Source organism: Myotis lucifugus, unplaced genomic scaffold (genome assembly GCF_000147115.1).
Source record: "Myotis lucifugus unplaced genomic scaffold, Myoluc2.0 scaffold_59, whole genome shotgun sequence".
NCBI lineage: Eukaryota > Metazoa > Chordata > Mammalia > Chiroptera > Vespertilionidae > Myotis > Myotis lucifugus.
Window position 1 is genome coordinate 6,401,225 of NW_005871107.1, and position 17,837 is coordinate 6,419,061.

The window sequence follows — 17,837 nt, forward strand, 5'->3', positions numbered from 1 at the left end:
GTTCTGATAGAGAAATATGTCCTATACAGGATGCATGCACCAATACAGTGGTAATATGAACTCTATTGGGGTGGCTAATTGACTCTGCCTATGCAGAGTTAACTCATAACTGAAATACTTTGAATTATGTCTATCATGTTTAAATTTATGAATTCTTTATTTAAAGAGGCAATAAAGCTTAGTCAGCACTTTCATTTATGAATACCCCAGTGACAATTTTTGGCATAAATTAAATGAACATAGCTTTAAATGAAACATAAAAACTATTACTGAATTTATTTTTACTTTCTAAGATGTTATTTTGTACTTATGAGATCCCCATAAATAAATACCAGTACATAGATAAGACCTTAAGAACCAATTTATAAATTATGTTTATTTCTGGAAGTTAAATAAAATATTCTGCTTTAAGTATTCTTTTCAGTTTATGAACATGTGTTTATTTTATCAAAAACAGAGCAAATCTTGACTCTAATTGAAACAAAGATCTGACTACATTGAAGGAAACTTTAAATTTTAGGGTGTCCCTTAAAAAAGTATACACACCCTTTGAATAAGTATAAAGGCAGTGTTTATTAAAAGACATTTCATTTTCAAAATTGACCTATTAGCTGTTAAAGTGTATATACATTTTCTGTGTTTTACGAATACAGATACGGAAAGTGGGTAATCAACTACTGCCTATAAAAAGCACTAAGTACTGCAGAGGAGAGTTTGCTCTGTTATCTTTTTTGTTGTTGGAATATTTTTGAGGCCTTGTTTCTATTTGAAGAACAAAAGGACAACAAACTCACCTTTGTGAAACCAGCCAGGAGTGTAGGCAGCACTGACTGGGTGTTGGGATCAGAGCCAGGCAATGACCCAACAATTTCTGTGGATGAAAAATCACAAGATTTGAGTGTTTTTTATTTTCTCACTTTCCTTTTGTGTTTGGGCAGTAAAACAGTTAGGGTGGGAAATGTGGCACTAGTCAGTTCTTAAGGAGTGGTGCAACCGATCATTAAGAAGACATGTCACATAAGCTAAGGGTCATTGATCTGAAGGATAAATTGAAGGACAGATGCAAGGGGTGTGTCTTGCATGCTTACGTGATAAGAGCAATTATTAAGGTGGATTTTTAGGGTGTTTAGTTTTATTGTACAGATTTGGACTAAGCAGACAGGCTGATTGGCTAGGCCAATGAGGATGAAAACATAACTGAACTGACAAAACCTAACAGAACTGGCTCGAATAAATACTGCAACCAAGAACCATTTGCAGAGTCCTACTTTCAAACCAAAGACTGATTCTCAGAACCTCCTAGAGCAGTGGTTCTCAACCTTGGCTGCACATTAGAATCACCTGGGAATCTTTTTAAAATAATATTAAAAAAAAAAAAAAAAAAGAAAAAAAAAAAAGAATCACCTGGGAATCTTTTTAAAATCCTGATTTCTGGACCTCATCCTCCGGAAATTGTTTCTTTGTTATGGGGTGGGGCCACAACATTAGTAACAAAGAAACAGCATATCCTGGGGATAAGGCCCAGAAATCAGGATTTTAAAAAGATTCCCAGGTGATTCTAATGTGCAGCCAAGGTTGAGAACCACTGTCCTAGAGGATTCAACAAAGAGACAAACCAGATGGTCTCTGAGATGAGTCTGAAGTTCACCTTTTCTTGTCTAGTAGATGCACTTACCCTGCGCATTGTACCAAGAGGTTTTTGTGAAGCTTTTCAGTGTTGAGTTTGACTATAGACGCCAGAGAGACAGAACTGGCAGAGAATGCTAGCTTCATGCCATGTCACACTAAAATGGCATTTCGGTTGTCCATCTATTAAGCCAGGAGTACTGGGCCTACTTAGGAGTTGAGTCCCAGGCTCTTGGGTCCCTCCAGGCACCCACTGAAGATTTGAGTGTGCCTGATTATCTGGTTGACTTTTTTAGATCCACGCTCCTCTTCTCTTCCCACTACTTTCTGCTCCAGGAGGTTGTCTTATATGGGCTATGTCAATGATTGCTTGCCCTCTGTTTTTGGGGATGGCTTAGTTCATTAGGCAACCCTTCAGGCCAGGAGATCGTAATGGGCCCTTGCTGCTTCTAGGCCCAAGGAACTGTCCTATTCCTTTGGACATTAGGGAAATCTTTATAAATAGTCCCTTTATCAAACTAGTCTCACATGACCCTAATTTGAATGTGCCATCTGTTTCCTTTTGGGACTTGATCAATTACTAATAAGGGAATCTGGGTTTTGCCAGGGGAACAGAACTGTCCAGGGGTTACTCTCCCTCCCTGGGCTCTACTGGGTGGTCGAACTGGACTTGACTGACATTCTTGGCTTCTCCTAGAGCTATTCTTGGTGTGAAGTGGTCACCAAAGACTCATCAAATGAGATACAGGTTGGAGTGAGGAAAGACAGAAATGATACCATACATGATGTGCCTGTCACAGAAATGATAGGTTCTACAAGGCCCAATAAAAATGACAGTGACCATGACACATTCACAACTCCTAGTCCCTTTGTCAGAATGAGGATAAACCCAGAACTATGAAATTGCCAACTGACCGTCAGTGAACTGAATTGTCCCCACGTGCAAGGATTTGTCTTCCTGTAGCGCTCTGCTGATCAGCTTTTTGAGGTCTAAAGCTGTGAGATAGGTTTCTTGTTGCTTGTCCTCCTCTGTCATCCCATAAAGGACTCCTTCACTTTCAATTTTGTTGGAATCAAAAGACAGCAGGTCACTTGCAGGACTTTTTGCTTCTGCACTGTCTCTCTTAAAGATGGCCATGAGTAGCACCTCTATGGAGCTTGAACTGTAGAAGCAGAGGACAGGTCACACTCAAGGCCATTGTTCTATGTCTTGGTAAGATGGTTACTATGATGCTACAAAGCTTCAGGACAGCTGAAACCTCTTGAATATCCCACTTCCAAAGTAATTTCAATGTTTATAAAAAATTTGAAATGTGGCAAAAAATTGACATGTATTTTAGTTCTAAATTAGAATGTCAGGATGAGGGTTAAGTCCACATTAAAGAGGGGATTAAGTCCACATTAAAGAGGGAATACTAACTGAATCAAGAAGATATTTCTCTTCTACTTTTTTTTCCAAGAAGTATTTAAAAACCCTAAATTAAACATAATCTTTCTCCCAAGGTGCTTTAAAAATAACATCTTGGAAAGAAGGTGTGAGAAAGGAGAAAGGGAAGTAGCATATGATTAAGTATATTTATTATAATATTTATTAACTCAATGCCTTTTTGCATGTAAAAATAAAATCAAATTCTCTGTAACTATGTCCTCTAAGATCAGGTTTTACCTTCTCGTTTAAGTCCACTCAGCGGGATGCAAAGTGTTTTAAAGGCCACAGGAACTGATAATGTATCCTTGGCAGTTCTTTGGGCCACACAATCAGTCAGTCTGTAGTTCATTATCTCACTAGTCAATTATAGGAGCCAAAGCTGGATTCTTATTACTGAGCTTTCCTAGATCTAGTGGGCCCTTTCCCAGGTCAAATGACCTTGCAACCAAGGAGCAAATTAGTTTCTCGGCTTTAATCCAGACAGGTTAGTTTCATGTACAAGTATGCATTCAGGCAGACAACTTCCTATCATAAGTGACATTTTTGTGAAGCACGCTTGCATCACCCTTATATGCCTTTATGTTTTTCTAATTAGATTTTGAGTTTTATCTCATGGAGTGATTTTGAGAGTTACCCCCTGCCCTCCACTACTGAATAATGGGTCAGTTACTCCCATTTAAATAAGAAACGATTAAAAAATCATTGAGTTATCCTAGACTTTATATGTAAACATTATTTGCAAAAGATCAGCATGTACATTTATGGGGAAAAAAGTACTATATTTCAAAATATTAAAAGTTCAAAATACTTTAAACAATAAAGAATTTAAATTAAAAAGAAAAGTCCAAATTACCCATCTCTTTCTTTCTTTGGTCTTCATTTCATCATGCACAATGGTAACATGCAAGGAAGTAAAAATTTTTATGAAATTTATGGAGACATTCAATGTATCATTTCATATACAAAAAATTCTTTCCATTATCTTCCATATTTGTCCAAAGCTTTGAAGGAAATATATAAATTCTTATCAGAATTTGGATGGAAACTTTGAGAACCATATACATCTCAGAAAGTAAACATCATGATCTGATGTTTCCGATTAGGATTTGAGCTTTACTTCAAAGATTATATGTACTTTTGGTCTTCTTAAACTCTTTGAGTTGCTCATATTCCTCCTAAAAAGACTGCAAATATATCCTATACATCTTTACAGTTTTGGGTGGTGCTGGTGCCAGGAACTTTTTAAAATGTATTTTATAAATTAATTTCTGGATCCTATGAATAGCATTAAATGCTTAGTTTAATTCTGAAGGTAATTTATCTGAGGCTGGACTCTGGAGCTGTTGTTTTGTTGATGATTGTTTTTTGAATTGCTATAATCAGTAAAGCTTGAGGGAATGGTACAATTCACCATGGACCTGGTTGCAAGAAAAACAAACAGCTGTTAACTGAATGGGTGGTCTGCATCAGGCAGTTCACTTGCATCCTCTTTAAATCTCTTCAACAGCACAATCAATCCTATTTCACAGAAAACAGGTAGAGAGGGAACTTGTCAGTGGAAAGAGGCAGAGCCAGGATTCAAATCCTGGCCTGCCTGACCTCAAGCCTGACCACCCACTCATGCCTGCAAAAAGGTCATTTAGTCACTAAACTGACAACTACATTTTGGACTCCTCCAAAATAAACATATGAATTTAATTTAGAAGCTATATTCAGTTTTTTTCATTGCAAATGAGAGTTGCCAACAAAGGCACTCTACGCGGGGGATGGAGTTTCATGTTGCTTTCATCCCTTGATGTAACAGGACTGAATGGACTCTCTTTCCTTCTGGGAACACAAGAGAGAATCTATGACCATCTCACTGGGATGCTCTGAGGGAAGGCAATTTTTTCCGTATTAACTTGACATTCATCCAGAGCTGGCCTCCAGCTTTCTTTCAGTGATAGTTGTAATCCATGATGCTGCTGAGAGAGGCCAAGGCTTTCGGGGCTAAGACCCCAGTCCTGCTCATTTTTAAAGCTTGCTTTATTGAAATATAATTGTCATGAAACAAACTTCATATGTTGAAGGTATACAATTTGATAAGATTGACACTCCTGTACACCAGCGCATCAATTTTGGCAATCAAGATAGTGAGCACATTTCATCACCCAAAAGCTTGCTGGTACCCCTGTGTAATCCTTCCCTCCATTCCTTCTCTGCCTCACCCTCTCCAAGCAACTGCATTTTTTTTAGAGTTAAATGTAAGTGGAATCATAATGTACTCCCTTTGATCTGTCATTGTTCACTTAATTATTTTGAGGCAAATCCATGTTGTGTATTCCAATAGTTGCTTTGCTGAGTAGTAGTCTATGGTAAGAATATGCCACAATTTGTTTATTTATTGCTCTGTTGATGGACATTTGGGTTGTTTCCAGTTCTTGGCTATTACAAATAATGCTGCTATGGACACTGGTGTGCGAGTCTTTGAAGGAGAATACCCTCCAACGAGATTGAATGATTGTTAATAGCTTCCCATATAGGCTTTAAGAGATACAGCAATATATAACGTGAATCTTTCACCGTTCATCCCTTTAATGGTGTTAATAATAGATGTCCTAACTAGTTCCCAGTTGTATTGAGATAATCGAATGAGGTTACTGATATAAAAGCACTTATTACATTGTAGATCAGGTTTTATACGAATGAGTGGACGTGAAGACAGTACTAGGAGACATAGGGTGTTAGGCCTTCTGTAGGGACCTGGCTCCATGAGAAAGCAGTTTCCTTCATAATGAGTTTACTTTACAATATGCTGAGTATTGTTATTAATGATTAAAAGTTTGTGGTACTCACAGCATAGCATTTATGGTATTTGGGTCAAATGTGTTTTCCTTCTTGGAGACTAAATCTTTATTACATAATAGAAATCATTGGGAAAATGTGATCAAATTTAGTTTATACGCATCTTTGGAAGAAATAAGAATAAATTCTTACAGAGATAAACATATGGGAAAGATGCAGCTTCAAGGGATATATCTTTAAACTTTTTACCTTGAAAATTTAATCAGCCTAACATTTTTATTTTGCTCTGAAATATATATTTTTATTATTATTAGTTTTCATTTCTTTGAAAGGAGGAAATAATGAGCACTTGAACATTCACCAAAAAAGTCCCCAAAACGTTCCTATCATTTAACTGCTTTAAATTAAAAATTTGTTCTTTAACTGCAGTGGTTTATCCAGAAGACCTTGCCATCTATGCAGAATATCCTCCTATCACCTTTTATTTATTTTTTAATCCATCTGATTTCACATGGAATACTGTGGGGCGGCATGTTGAAATAAAGAAAAACAAGTCTGCTTTGGTAAATAGGAAGGGTTTCATCTTTGACAACTTTCACTTTTCAATGTTTCCTTCCTCTGGAATTATGCAGATCTGGGGGCCTGATAACTTCAAAAGAAATAAACTGGTGGAGCTCCCCCAGAAGAATGCTTTGTGAGTGTATGGCGCCCTGGCTCTGGGCACCTTTTTGCTTTAAGACGATAGACGGTAAGGGAGCCGGGAAGGACTTGGGTGACTTCTGCTATACACACTTTACAAATCCCCTCGGGCATGGAATCACACTCTGTCATACCAGGGCTGATGTTTACGCTGCGGAGCATTAAGAAAAAAAAGTAAAACATAGGTGGCCCTGCTTGTAGATGTTTTGAATAATGAGAACTTAAGAAAAAGATGCACAAATCTTGCCAAAAATTATGAACCCACATTAGAATGTTGAGGTGCTGAGGGATATAGACCTGCCAAGGAAATATGATCGGACCCTGCTGCAGTGTGGCGCTATTTGATTATTTCATTTCTTTTACTGAAAATTTTCACTTAACAATTTTTATAACTATTATAATACTTTTTCATTTAATAGTTTTTGCACGGTACTATATATTATTATGGTTCAGATGTCAAAATAACATAAAATATTTTGGGAAGTCCTGCTTCCACCCCTGTCTCTGTCCACCCCATTCCTCCAACCCCACTCCCCTGTAGGCACCACTGTTATTAGATCTCTTGGTTCAGCTTGATTTGTTTACTTTATTTACTTATTGTTTCAAATTTTAAAATTAATTAATTGTTTATTTTTTAACTTAAATTGATTGGGGTGACATTGGTCAACATGATCATACAGGTTTCAGGTGCGGGTTTCTATGCTACAGGATCTGTATATTGCACCGTGTGCCCACCACCCAAAGTCAAATCTTCTCCTGTCACCATACATTAGGACTCCCTTTTCCCCCAACCCCTTCCCTCTGGCCACCACCACACTTGATTGGTTTAAGCAATGATGATCTTTAGCATCGATAGGCAACCAGGCAATCAGATACCAATTGCTACTTTTTTTTACTTGTCTGTACTAAGGAATTTTTCTAAGAGGTTTGTTAATAACATTGCCAAGGATAGCTGGTGAGCTTTCTGAGAGAGCATGTTTCTAACTCCAGAGGGAGAAAGGAACGCAGCTCCTGCGTTACCCCTTAAAGCATCACCTAGGGCAGCGGTTCTCAACCCGTGGGTCGAGACCCCTTTGGGAGTCCAACGACCCTTTCACAGGGGTCGCCTAAGACCATCAGAAAACACATATTGAATATATAATTACATATTGTTTTTGTGATTAATCACTATGCTTTAATTATGTTCAATTTGTAATAATGAAAATACATCCTGCATATCAGATATTTACATTATGATTCATAACAGTAGCAAAATTACAGTTACGAAGTAGCAACGAAAATAATTTTATGGTTGGGGGTCACCACAACATGAGGAACTGTATTAAAGGGTCAAGGCATTAGGAAGGTTGAGAACCACTGACCTAGGGTCAGGTTCTAATTAGATAATTCCTTTATCTGAAATGTATTCAGTTTTGGGGATTTGACAGAGCTAAACAATTGGGGGGAAGGAGACTTTATAAAAGAGGCTAGGAAGAAAGTAACTTAAAAATTGATAAGAGTCCTGCTCTCTTACTTACCTAAATCCTAACACATGAATTTCTTTGAATCCTGGAAGTTTCTTAAATACCTTTTGCATCTGTAGAGAGAAAAAAATTATGAAATACACCTTGATTCTACTGGGTAAGGTCTTAACTAACAGAAAGTGACTAAATACTTTTGATGAGTTAGGGGAAAAAAATAAAAATGGATATAATGATCGAGGCCAGATTTATTCTTAGTTATTTCAGAAACCTGGAGGAACGTGTTTTGCTATTTATTTTAAAGCTGGAAAGCTGTAATTGGATAGTTCTGACTTGCTTTAGTGGTTACTTTACATAAAACATGAAACAACTTCAAGTTGGTACTCGGAAGAAAATCTTTTGGCCGCAGTATTTTTATCTATACACACAGAGTAGCTATAATATTTTCTGAAATGAGCTATATGATTTGGAAACATCTACAGTGTTAAAGCAATTATTAAAGTCAAATTACCTAAATAAAATGTTAGTAGCAGATTCTAATGTAATATATTACATTGGCTCTTAGATTTATGTGAAATTACAATACATTTTCTCATTTAATTTGACCTTGCTAATGAGGCATATTATCAGAATATTTCACAATTGTTATACTCAATTACTTCCCCACCTACGATAGTCTTGCTTCTGCCCCTCAATCCCCAGGAGGGAAGGTTCTCTCTAGGCCATTGTCTCGCCTCTCTCCAAATCCTAAGACATTTTTATTTCTTTCTCCATGGTTTCCCTGCCTTTTTCCCCCCTGGTTCTTCTCCCATCTCTCAGACAACTGTCAGTCTTTATCCTATTCCTGTCTTTACTCTCCATTGAAACTGGAAGGATTCTGCAAGTTTGCATCCTCAACCTCATCTCACTCACTCTCCCATTTATTCAGTCAGCTCGACTATGGACTCTGTGCTAGGCTCTCCAGACATTGTCACATAGATGAACGGGCACTACCTATCCTACTTACTTGTATGAAGCCTGGGAGGCAAGCAAAACCAAGAGGAAGACATGGCAGTCTAGCAGTGAAGTGTGGGAGGGAGAGCAGGGTGACCGTGAGGGAGGCTGAAGAGGTGAATAGGGCCTCGGCCCTGTCCTCCCTTCCCTGTGCCCACTCCCCTCTGCCTCTCCTTGGGGATCCCATTTTCTCCCATGGCTTCAATGGCCACCTGACATACAACTTGGAGTTCTCCACATGAATATCCCAACCTTTGTCATTAATTACAGTCGCAAACCTGGGTAATTCTCTTCCTCCAAGTCTGCCTTTCCTCCTGGCTGCTCTGTCTCAGTCAGGATTGTGAACACCCTTCACCTTCCATGCCAGAGAGCCCAGCATCCCGATACCTCTCCTCTGTGCCCCTCACATCCAGTCACCTCGCCTGTTTGTTTGAATCCTACATGCCTTTTGTTTCCATCATATTCTTCTTATTCCCATGCCCCTCCCTAATGCCCTTTCTGTATTACCAAAATGGTTTTCTGGGTGTGTGGGGGGAAGGGAAGAGAAATCTTCTTCTTCTTCTTCTTCTTCTTCTTCTTCTTCTTCTTCTTCTTCTTCTTCTTCTTCTTCTTCTCTCTCTCTCTCTCTCTCTGAGTTGGGGTGGGGGAAAATGGGGAGATGTCTTTTTGACTACAATATTTTTCCAAGTTGATCATTCCATATCTGTCACTCTTCACTCAAAATCTCTTGATGGGCTGCACGGCCCATTGACTAAGATCTACTAGTAATACTTCAGAATGGCATTTAAGGCCCTTCACAGTTTACCCTCTCTCCCCAGGTACCTTACCATTTGCACTTTCTGCCATTTACCCCCTTGGCCAATATTGTCTCCTCTAGTCACATTAAATTCACCACTGTCCCTCCCCAAATACACTGTGTACTTCTTCCAGACATCTATACATTTTTTTCTTTTTAGACCACGGTGCATCTTCCACCTTCTGTTCATTGACCACCCCTCTCCCCCGACCCATCTTTCAAGGCCAGCTTCAATATCTTTTCTATTGAAAAGTATGTATAGGGCCCTAAAGTCAGGTTCGGTTATTTCTTCTCCCTGCCACTCTAGGACATATTATTTTATTTTCCATTAAACTGCCCGGAAGGTGCATGTGTGTCCCTCACAGAGATTATACTCCTTGGGCTCAGGGATCATGTCTTATTCCTCTTTATCTCTCTCCTTCCCAGTGCCTATCAGATTGTCATCCACATAGTAGGGACTCAGCACATTTTGTTTAATTGAGTTGAATGCATCTTTTCTGCTCTAAACTCACCAACATGCCACTGCATTGTCACCGTATCTAAAATTACTGCCAAATCCTCATTATCTATGCCAAGGACTAGAGCGGTGATGCACAGATAATCCCCAAATCACTTACATTGGGCTTTGGAATGTATCATGGATTTTTTTTCTCAGCAGATTTATCTTCTTAGTCATATTTTCTTGCATCAATTTAAAAATACTTTGTGTGTAGCAACGACAGTGAGGAAGATAAATGAATAAGCTTGAGTGATGAGGAGATAAATGTATAAGCTTGAGTTCAGATATTGGTTCTCAACTTTCTAGTTGTATGACCTTGAGTTTATTAGTTAATTTTTTGAATCTTGGTTCCCTTAACCGAAATGAGGTAATAACACCTATATCATCAGGCTGCTGTAAGGAATAACTAACATGTACCTGACACACAGTGGGGAGAGAGGCAGCGATATTTTGTCTATTTACTAGTCTCCTACTGGTTACTAGCTCCTTGATTGCCCCGGTATCTTTGACTTCCTCCAGGGCCACACAGCACAGAGGCTGGCAGGGGCAGAGTAAGCCTTCAGTAGTTGTTTTAGAAAGACTCAGTGCGGGGAAGGACAGGAAGAGGGTCCCTATAGCGGTCAGCGACAGGGGGCCTGGAATAAGTTTCTGTGGTGTCACTCCTACCCCACCATGAGCTAGCTAGGAGATTGGGTTCTGCAGAGCTGGTCTTTATAATGGGGCAGGTGGAAGAGAGCTGTGTCCATGCTTCAAGTCTGCTCCTGGACAAATAGTTTTGAGCCACAAAGTTGGTCATGCCATCCCAGTTACCCCACCTAGGACTGGATGTTGAAGAATGAGCTATAGTTTCGGGAGCAGAAGATTCAGACCCCAACTCATCTCTCTTTCTCGTCCAGGATACCAGAGATGCTGTGATGCATGCAGATACAATCAATCAAGCACAGAACGGCTCCCGTGGAATCCCACAGCTATTAGCTTAGGCAGTAGGGTGCATGGCCAGGAGAGCTGTCCTCCCCTCCTGGGCGCTCACGGCAGAGGCTCCAGTGGGGGGGGGGGTTATTGCCTGTGCCTGTGTCCTCTTTGTGAACCTGCCTCTGATGGATTCAGAAGCAGCTTTGCTTAGGAGGGTGCGGGAGGCGTCTAGGGAGGAGATGACAAAGGCCTTCAGTTAATTCTGGTAAATAATCTTCTGGGAACCTTCCAATCATGGAGCACTAACCACTAAATTACTAATTAAGTGTCCAGTTGACCTTATTAATAACACTAAATGCACAGGGGCCTCCCGGATTCCGCCGGAATGTACGTTAACGGGGCTATAAAAAGGCAGCTGTGTGGAGCTCTCCTGAATGTTTGCACAGGAGAAAGCATTCAGACAACAACCACGCATTCCTTTTGACATCTGTATTAAATTGCTCATTAAGTTTATTGTGGAAATTAAATTACTGCAAAGCACTGCCCATTAATTCCCGATTAGGTCCAAATGACTGTGCTAATGCAAGTGCTGGGCTGTGGTGAGGCTGGTTGGTTATGTGATGGCTGGCTTTGAGGTGGCCAGACTACCCAGGGGCCTGGGAGGGGAACAGATGCTCGAAGCAGAGGGGGTCCATCTGAGAGAAGCCAGAGACCGTGCAATGGAACCAGCAGGTCTCTGCAACCAGGCCAAGTGAGATATACTCTTCTTTGACTAATGAATATTTCAGAGGCTAGGAGGGCATGTTTATTTGATAATGATACAAAATCCTCTCCCCATAAATATGTGTATTTGGGAAAAATAGGAATTAGAGCATAGTGGCTAAGAGCAGGGGTTCTGGTGCCAGGCTGCCTGAGTTTGAGTCTTGGCTCTGCCAGTTACTAGTATGACATTGTTGAGCATTTTGTTAATTTCCTCTTGCCTCAGTATCCTGACTTGTAAAAAGAATAGAAATAATATCACTTAACTTATAGATTTGTGTGAAAATGAAATGAGTTAATACATATAAAACATTAAGACCAGTACAGTGGTATTATTTCTCTACATAGAAGTAGATTTGGAAAGGGACTTTGAGGTCATTTTTAATTTCTAAATGAGGAATCTAAGGTCAGGGAAGTGATCCCCAAATCTTTATGGCTATTTCTTGGCAGAAACAAGACTACAACTAAGATCTTTAAAAAATTATAATTTAATTGTATTACTCCACACCAGGTAGTTTTAGGTCAGGGGTGGGCAAACTTTCTGACTCGAGGGCCACAATAGGTTCTTAAACTGGACCGGAGGGCCGGAACAATAGCATGGATGGAGTGTTTGTGTGAACTAATATAAATTCAAAGTAAACACCATTACATAAAAGGGTACGGTCTTTTTTTTTAGTTTTATTCATTTCGGCCCGTGGGCCGTAGTTTGCCCACGGCTGTTTTAGGTGCTTAGAAAATTCACAGGTGAAGTGAAGACAGTCTATGGCCAATTATCCAATTCTGACATTACCCTGACTATGCTAAGGATTTGCTGAAGAGAATATTTCAAAGAGCAAATAGAAGATAACAAACTATTTTAAAAATGCATTCTATCTAATAGTCCATGTCTAAGTACTTTTCTGGTTCGTAAATACCCCATGCTGATGCTTTCTCTTTGAAGTTTGTAGAAATGATGTTCTACATTTTATTGACTATGCTGATGCTGGGAGAGGTTGGAGGTTACGAATGTTTTTCTCTTAGCTCCTCTCCAGTTGACAGGGGGTAAGCACTGGAGTATGAGAAGTAGGGGCCTGTTTGTTCCCTGACCTTGCTCAATAAGTTGCTTGGGCTGTCCATAAACATAGTTCACAGTTCTGTAATCTCATGGATGCTTCTATTTTCAGTTGAATTTCTACAAACAGGTACTGAGTAGTCACTGCATCCTAAGCTCTGTCTTAGGAGGTAAGGCTTCAGAGATGAAAGCAACAGTTTCTGCCCTTAAGGGGAAGCTCATAGCCTGGTGTTAGTGAGGGTGGTGGGAGGGCAAGGAGGGAGGAATGGAGACAACAGAGGTCATAGACATATAAACAAACAATCTCAAGACAGAGTAATAGTGTTATGACAACAGTGGGCCCCAGGCGTTAGCCCAGAGGAGTGAACCCAGAATGGGTAGAGAGAATTTTCACGATGTTTGCAAAATGAATCTCAGGGAAGGGCATTCCAGATGGAGGAGGCATTACTTATAAAGACTAACAGTGAGAAAGCAGAGTGCAAAGGAGGGGGATGGTAAGGAACTGGTGTTAAGATGAGGCTGGGAAGAAAGGCAGTGTCTTATGATATTCAGCTGCCATGTTCAGCAGAGTAGTTTGGATTCTCCTGCAGGGAATGAAGAGCCGTTTAATTTGATCAGGGATAGGCAGATAGGATGATGGTCAGAGATGGAAGAGACATCTTGGGGCAGGTCCTTAGTTTAGTGCTGGATGTCATGGATGACATAACTGCCTTCTGCCTGTCACCCATGAAAAATGCCATGGCTTTAAGCTGCATCAGACGGCAAAAGTGGAAATATTATGGAAGACAAGGTAGTATGGATTCAAAATTCATATTTCACCCCAGCATGTTCCCTAGCTGGTGTCCACACGAACATTTTAGACATCTAGAATATCTGCTCAGTGGCTTTCAGCTAAATGCGATTTACAACCTATTACTATGTGAAGAAAATCTAAATGTAACCGACTTGTAAAGTGGAAAAGCTGGAATGGAAAACTTCCCTGGAGAGCCACTTTTTCCTAACATGTTGAGACCCATTGCAGCTTTCGGTGTATTTGTTTATTTTGTAATGGTTAAAAATGCATGCCTGATCACAAGAAGGTGGAATTATTAACCAAAAACGTTTGTTTCCTGTTGGCTCCCAGATTCTGAGTCTAGACTTGTGCTGTGGTTCACTCACCTGGAGTTGAGACTTTGCTGCCAGCTCCTGGTAATATGGGGAGTGGGCATCAGCGAGCTCCGCCTTGAACTTCTGGTTTGCCAGGGAGATGCTCAGCCCCACCCTCTGCTCCGGTGGGCCCTCGGACACCTCAGAGGATTCCATTTCTCTTTCCTAAGTTAAAAAGGTCTTCTATTAATATACATCACAAGCAAATGGTAATATTATGCAACATATATTGATTTTGTCTCAAGAATTGGATTATGAAGGCTCTAGTATTTTTAGAATGAAAGTCCTATTAACTAGAAGTGGCCTGTGAATTTCACTGAGAGACAAAGCACCAAAGCTCCAAAGAATGAACTACTTAGAATCTTTGAGAACATAGTCATTTTATGACTGTGCTCTTCATGAAAGCATTCACACACACACACACTCACACACACACACACACACACACAATTCATATATTTTGCTGGAACATCAGTAGGATTGTGCCACACACTTTTGTAACTTTATAAACACGCTTTGATAAGGATTGGATTATACAAAATAACCTATGGACGCTGGTATTATTTAATATAACCCTTTTTAGAGAAGAGTCTAGACTGGTTTAATAAGACTCTTTGTGCTTAAATTTCATACTGAAACTGGTTAGAAAGCACTGTCAAGTCAAGGGAGGGTGTGAAATCTCTCTCAGAGAAAATGGCATATTTGGGCCACCTTTGAAAGCATGTGGCTGAGAATAGCAGTGCTGTTCTGAGGATCACAAAGGGCCAGGGTTCATCCTTTTTGTCCTTTGGTTTGAGAACAAGCAGGAGTCTCTCATTGTTCTCCACTCACGTGGGCTCCCAGGGCACAGAATAAACCTGGAGCTGTGTTTCAAACTTGGGGTTGAACAGATTTCCAGTCTTGGGTACCCACACAATCCTGAGATCTGCACAGCTTCCTCCCAAGAGTAAAAAATGTGTCTGTGGAAAACCAACTGTCTCTGGTAACGTACAGTTTCTTATAGTGATAGTAGAGTTGTGGAAGCCGAGAGACAGGCACAACCAATGGAAAATGCCATGAGAGGCAAAACTCATCTGGGTGGTGGTGATGTAGCTTCGCCTCATTTCTTATCACAGACTCCTTCTTCCACGGGCAGTGAACAGCAGAACAGCCTCTCACTTTAATAGGACACGCGGAGGATGTGTATTTACACCTACCAGGCTACTGGTATTTGTTTAATGGGAAGGTTTCCATCCATCCATCCATCCATCCACTTGCTCATTTAATCATTCAAATGACACTGAGCATCTGTGTGGGTGTAGCACAGTGCTAGGACCTTGGAAAAAATATGGCTTATGGTGTTATCCTCTAGAACAGTGGTTCTCAATCTGTGGGTCGCGACCCCTTTGGGGGTCAAACGACCCTTTCACAGGGGTCGCCTAAGACCATCGGAAAACACATATATAATTACATATTGTTTTTGTGATTAATCACTATGCTTTATGTTCAATTTGTAACAATGAAAATACATCCTGCATATCAGATATTTACATTACGATTCATAACAGTAGCAAAATTACAGTTATGAAGTAGCAACGGAAATAATTTTATGGTTGGGGGTCACCACAACATGAGGAACTGTATTAAAGGGTCGTGGCATTAGGAAGGTTGAGAACCACTGCTCTAGAAGCTTACCATTCCATTAGGCAGATAGGAAGTTCACAAGAGACATTTCAGTAAATCCTTTAGACGTATTAGTGAGAAGTTTTGTAACTTACCTTCAACCATTTATTAATGTTTTATGCCTCTCACCCAGCACCCTCAGTGACGTCCTAATTACCTATGGGATAAAACCCAAACTGTTTTTCCTGACATTTGACTCGCCACCATCTGATGCCAATCTACTTGAACAGCTTTGGTCTGTCTCACTTCTCCCTGCCCAATGCAGGAAGCTCCATTCACTCTTGCTGAGGACTACACTGCTGTGCAGTCTCCTGACTGAAGACCCTCCTCACTGCTCCACATGACCCCCTCCAGCAACAGTGCGCACACACACACACACACACTTTACTTCATATACACATTCTTTTTTACTTCTTACTGATATCTCCTAGTCTTATAGTCCATTAAAAGAACTATCCCCTCTGGCCATCTAGGTCAGAAAACTTTGCCTTTCCTCTGACCTTCTAGAACAGCGAACAACATCTGAATTACTCATTGGGTACCTATGATGTATTCACCTGGAGCAGGGGTGGGAATGTAAGGCCTGGAAAGTCATCTGGTCTGGGACTGCCAAGGCAACCGCAGGCAGGACTCAAAATTTAATAAATCTAGGAGCTTTTCTTTCATAGCAGCATAAATTTATATTAAGTGAATTATATTAAGTGAATAATGTTATAAATATCAAAATGGCCCTTGGCAGAATAAAGGTTCCCCACCCCTGTGCTAATCTTGTCATCCCACATATAATCTCCTTGAGTCCAGCATGATTCTCACACTTCATGGATTCTCCCAAATCAAAAACACACACATGAGGTCATTTATGAATAAAAGTCTCAGTAAATATTCATGATTTGGGGTCAGGTCCTTTGCAACCTGTCCCAGCCTATGATTAGTACCAGTCTATACATCTGTCATCTTCAATCATTGTACTTAGACTATTTTGTTGTACTTATATGCATTATAAATTTCCTAAAGGTAGGAATTTTAGTTAAATATTTGCTGAATGAAAGAATAAGTAATAGATGCAGTTGGTAAAAAGGACGTTAAGAGGAGGATGCGATGAGTGTGAAATAAAATATTCAGGAGATATTTACTGCAGAATAAGGGACGTATATTAAATTTTAAAGAAGGTGGAACACAGGTAATGGGAGAAAAGAGAAGGCAAACTGTAGTTATCTTATAAATTTTACAATGAATATATTTAATCTCAATAATTTTTTTCAACAGCACTTTTCACTGTTGATGGAAGAGCATTTTTGAGAATAAAATCCTTTTATTCTTTGTACATAACCATACTCCCACCAAATCTGTGGCCATCTGTCCTAAAGGCCAGGGAGAGAGTGGCCAGCAGGATTCTCATCCCTGAATTTTCATGTCGAGCTGGCGAGACTGAACTTCCTGCCCACACCATCTGGAAGAAGAAAGGGCTAGAGAAGTCTCACAGGCCACAGGGGCTGGTGGAACTGGTCGCAGTGGCCCTGTAAGGCTGAGAGGATCTGCTGCCTACCTTGTGTTGCCACAACTCCACCACTGTTTCCTGCTTCAGCCCTGAGTGTCTGGATCAAAGCCTTTGGGAAGGTTAAAGATGCCCCCCCTTTTTTTGATAACCAACATTAAATTCTGTAACAATTCTCTCCTCCTGCATGCTTTTTTGATTCAAACAGAGCAGTTGCCAGTGCTCCTCTTTACCTGCGAACACTGGTTTTATTTTCCCCCATTTAACATGAAGGATTTCGATCGTTTTGATATTTATATCACCTTTTCCTGCTGGACATGACTAAGCACAAAACTTCTACCTTTGTTGTCAGCAGGAGATTACACTTCAGTGGAGAAAGAACCTGATTGATTGGAAGACTCATTCATTCATTCATTCATTCATTCTAAAGCTTGGTGAGCACCTGCTGTATATAATGCTCTGTTAGGCACTGGGAAAAGAGCCCCTGCCTTCCTGGAATTTATAATTATGTTGCTTTTTGCACTTC

General features: G+C 40.1%; 1 protein-coding gene across 1 annotated transcript in view; it reads right to left on the reverse strand.

The window, feature by feature from the left end:
* Positions 1-17,837, reverse strand: part of IMPG1 (interphotoreceptor matrix proteoglycan 1) — a 116,008-nt gene that overhangs the window by 61,977 nt on the left and 36,194 nt on the right. The window contains 5 exon segments of the mRNA XM_023754312.1: positions 795-871; positions 2,542-2,789; positions 3,909-3,929; positions 8,056-8,114; positions 14,167-14,319. Coding sequence (XP_023610080.1) covers positions 795-871; positions 2,542-2,789; positions 3,909-3,929; positions 8,056-8,114; positions 14,167-14,319 — 558 coding nt within the window.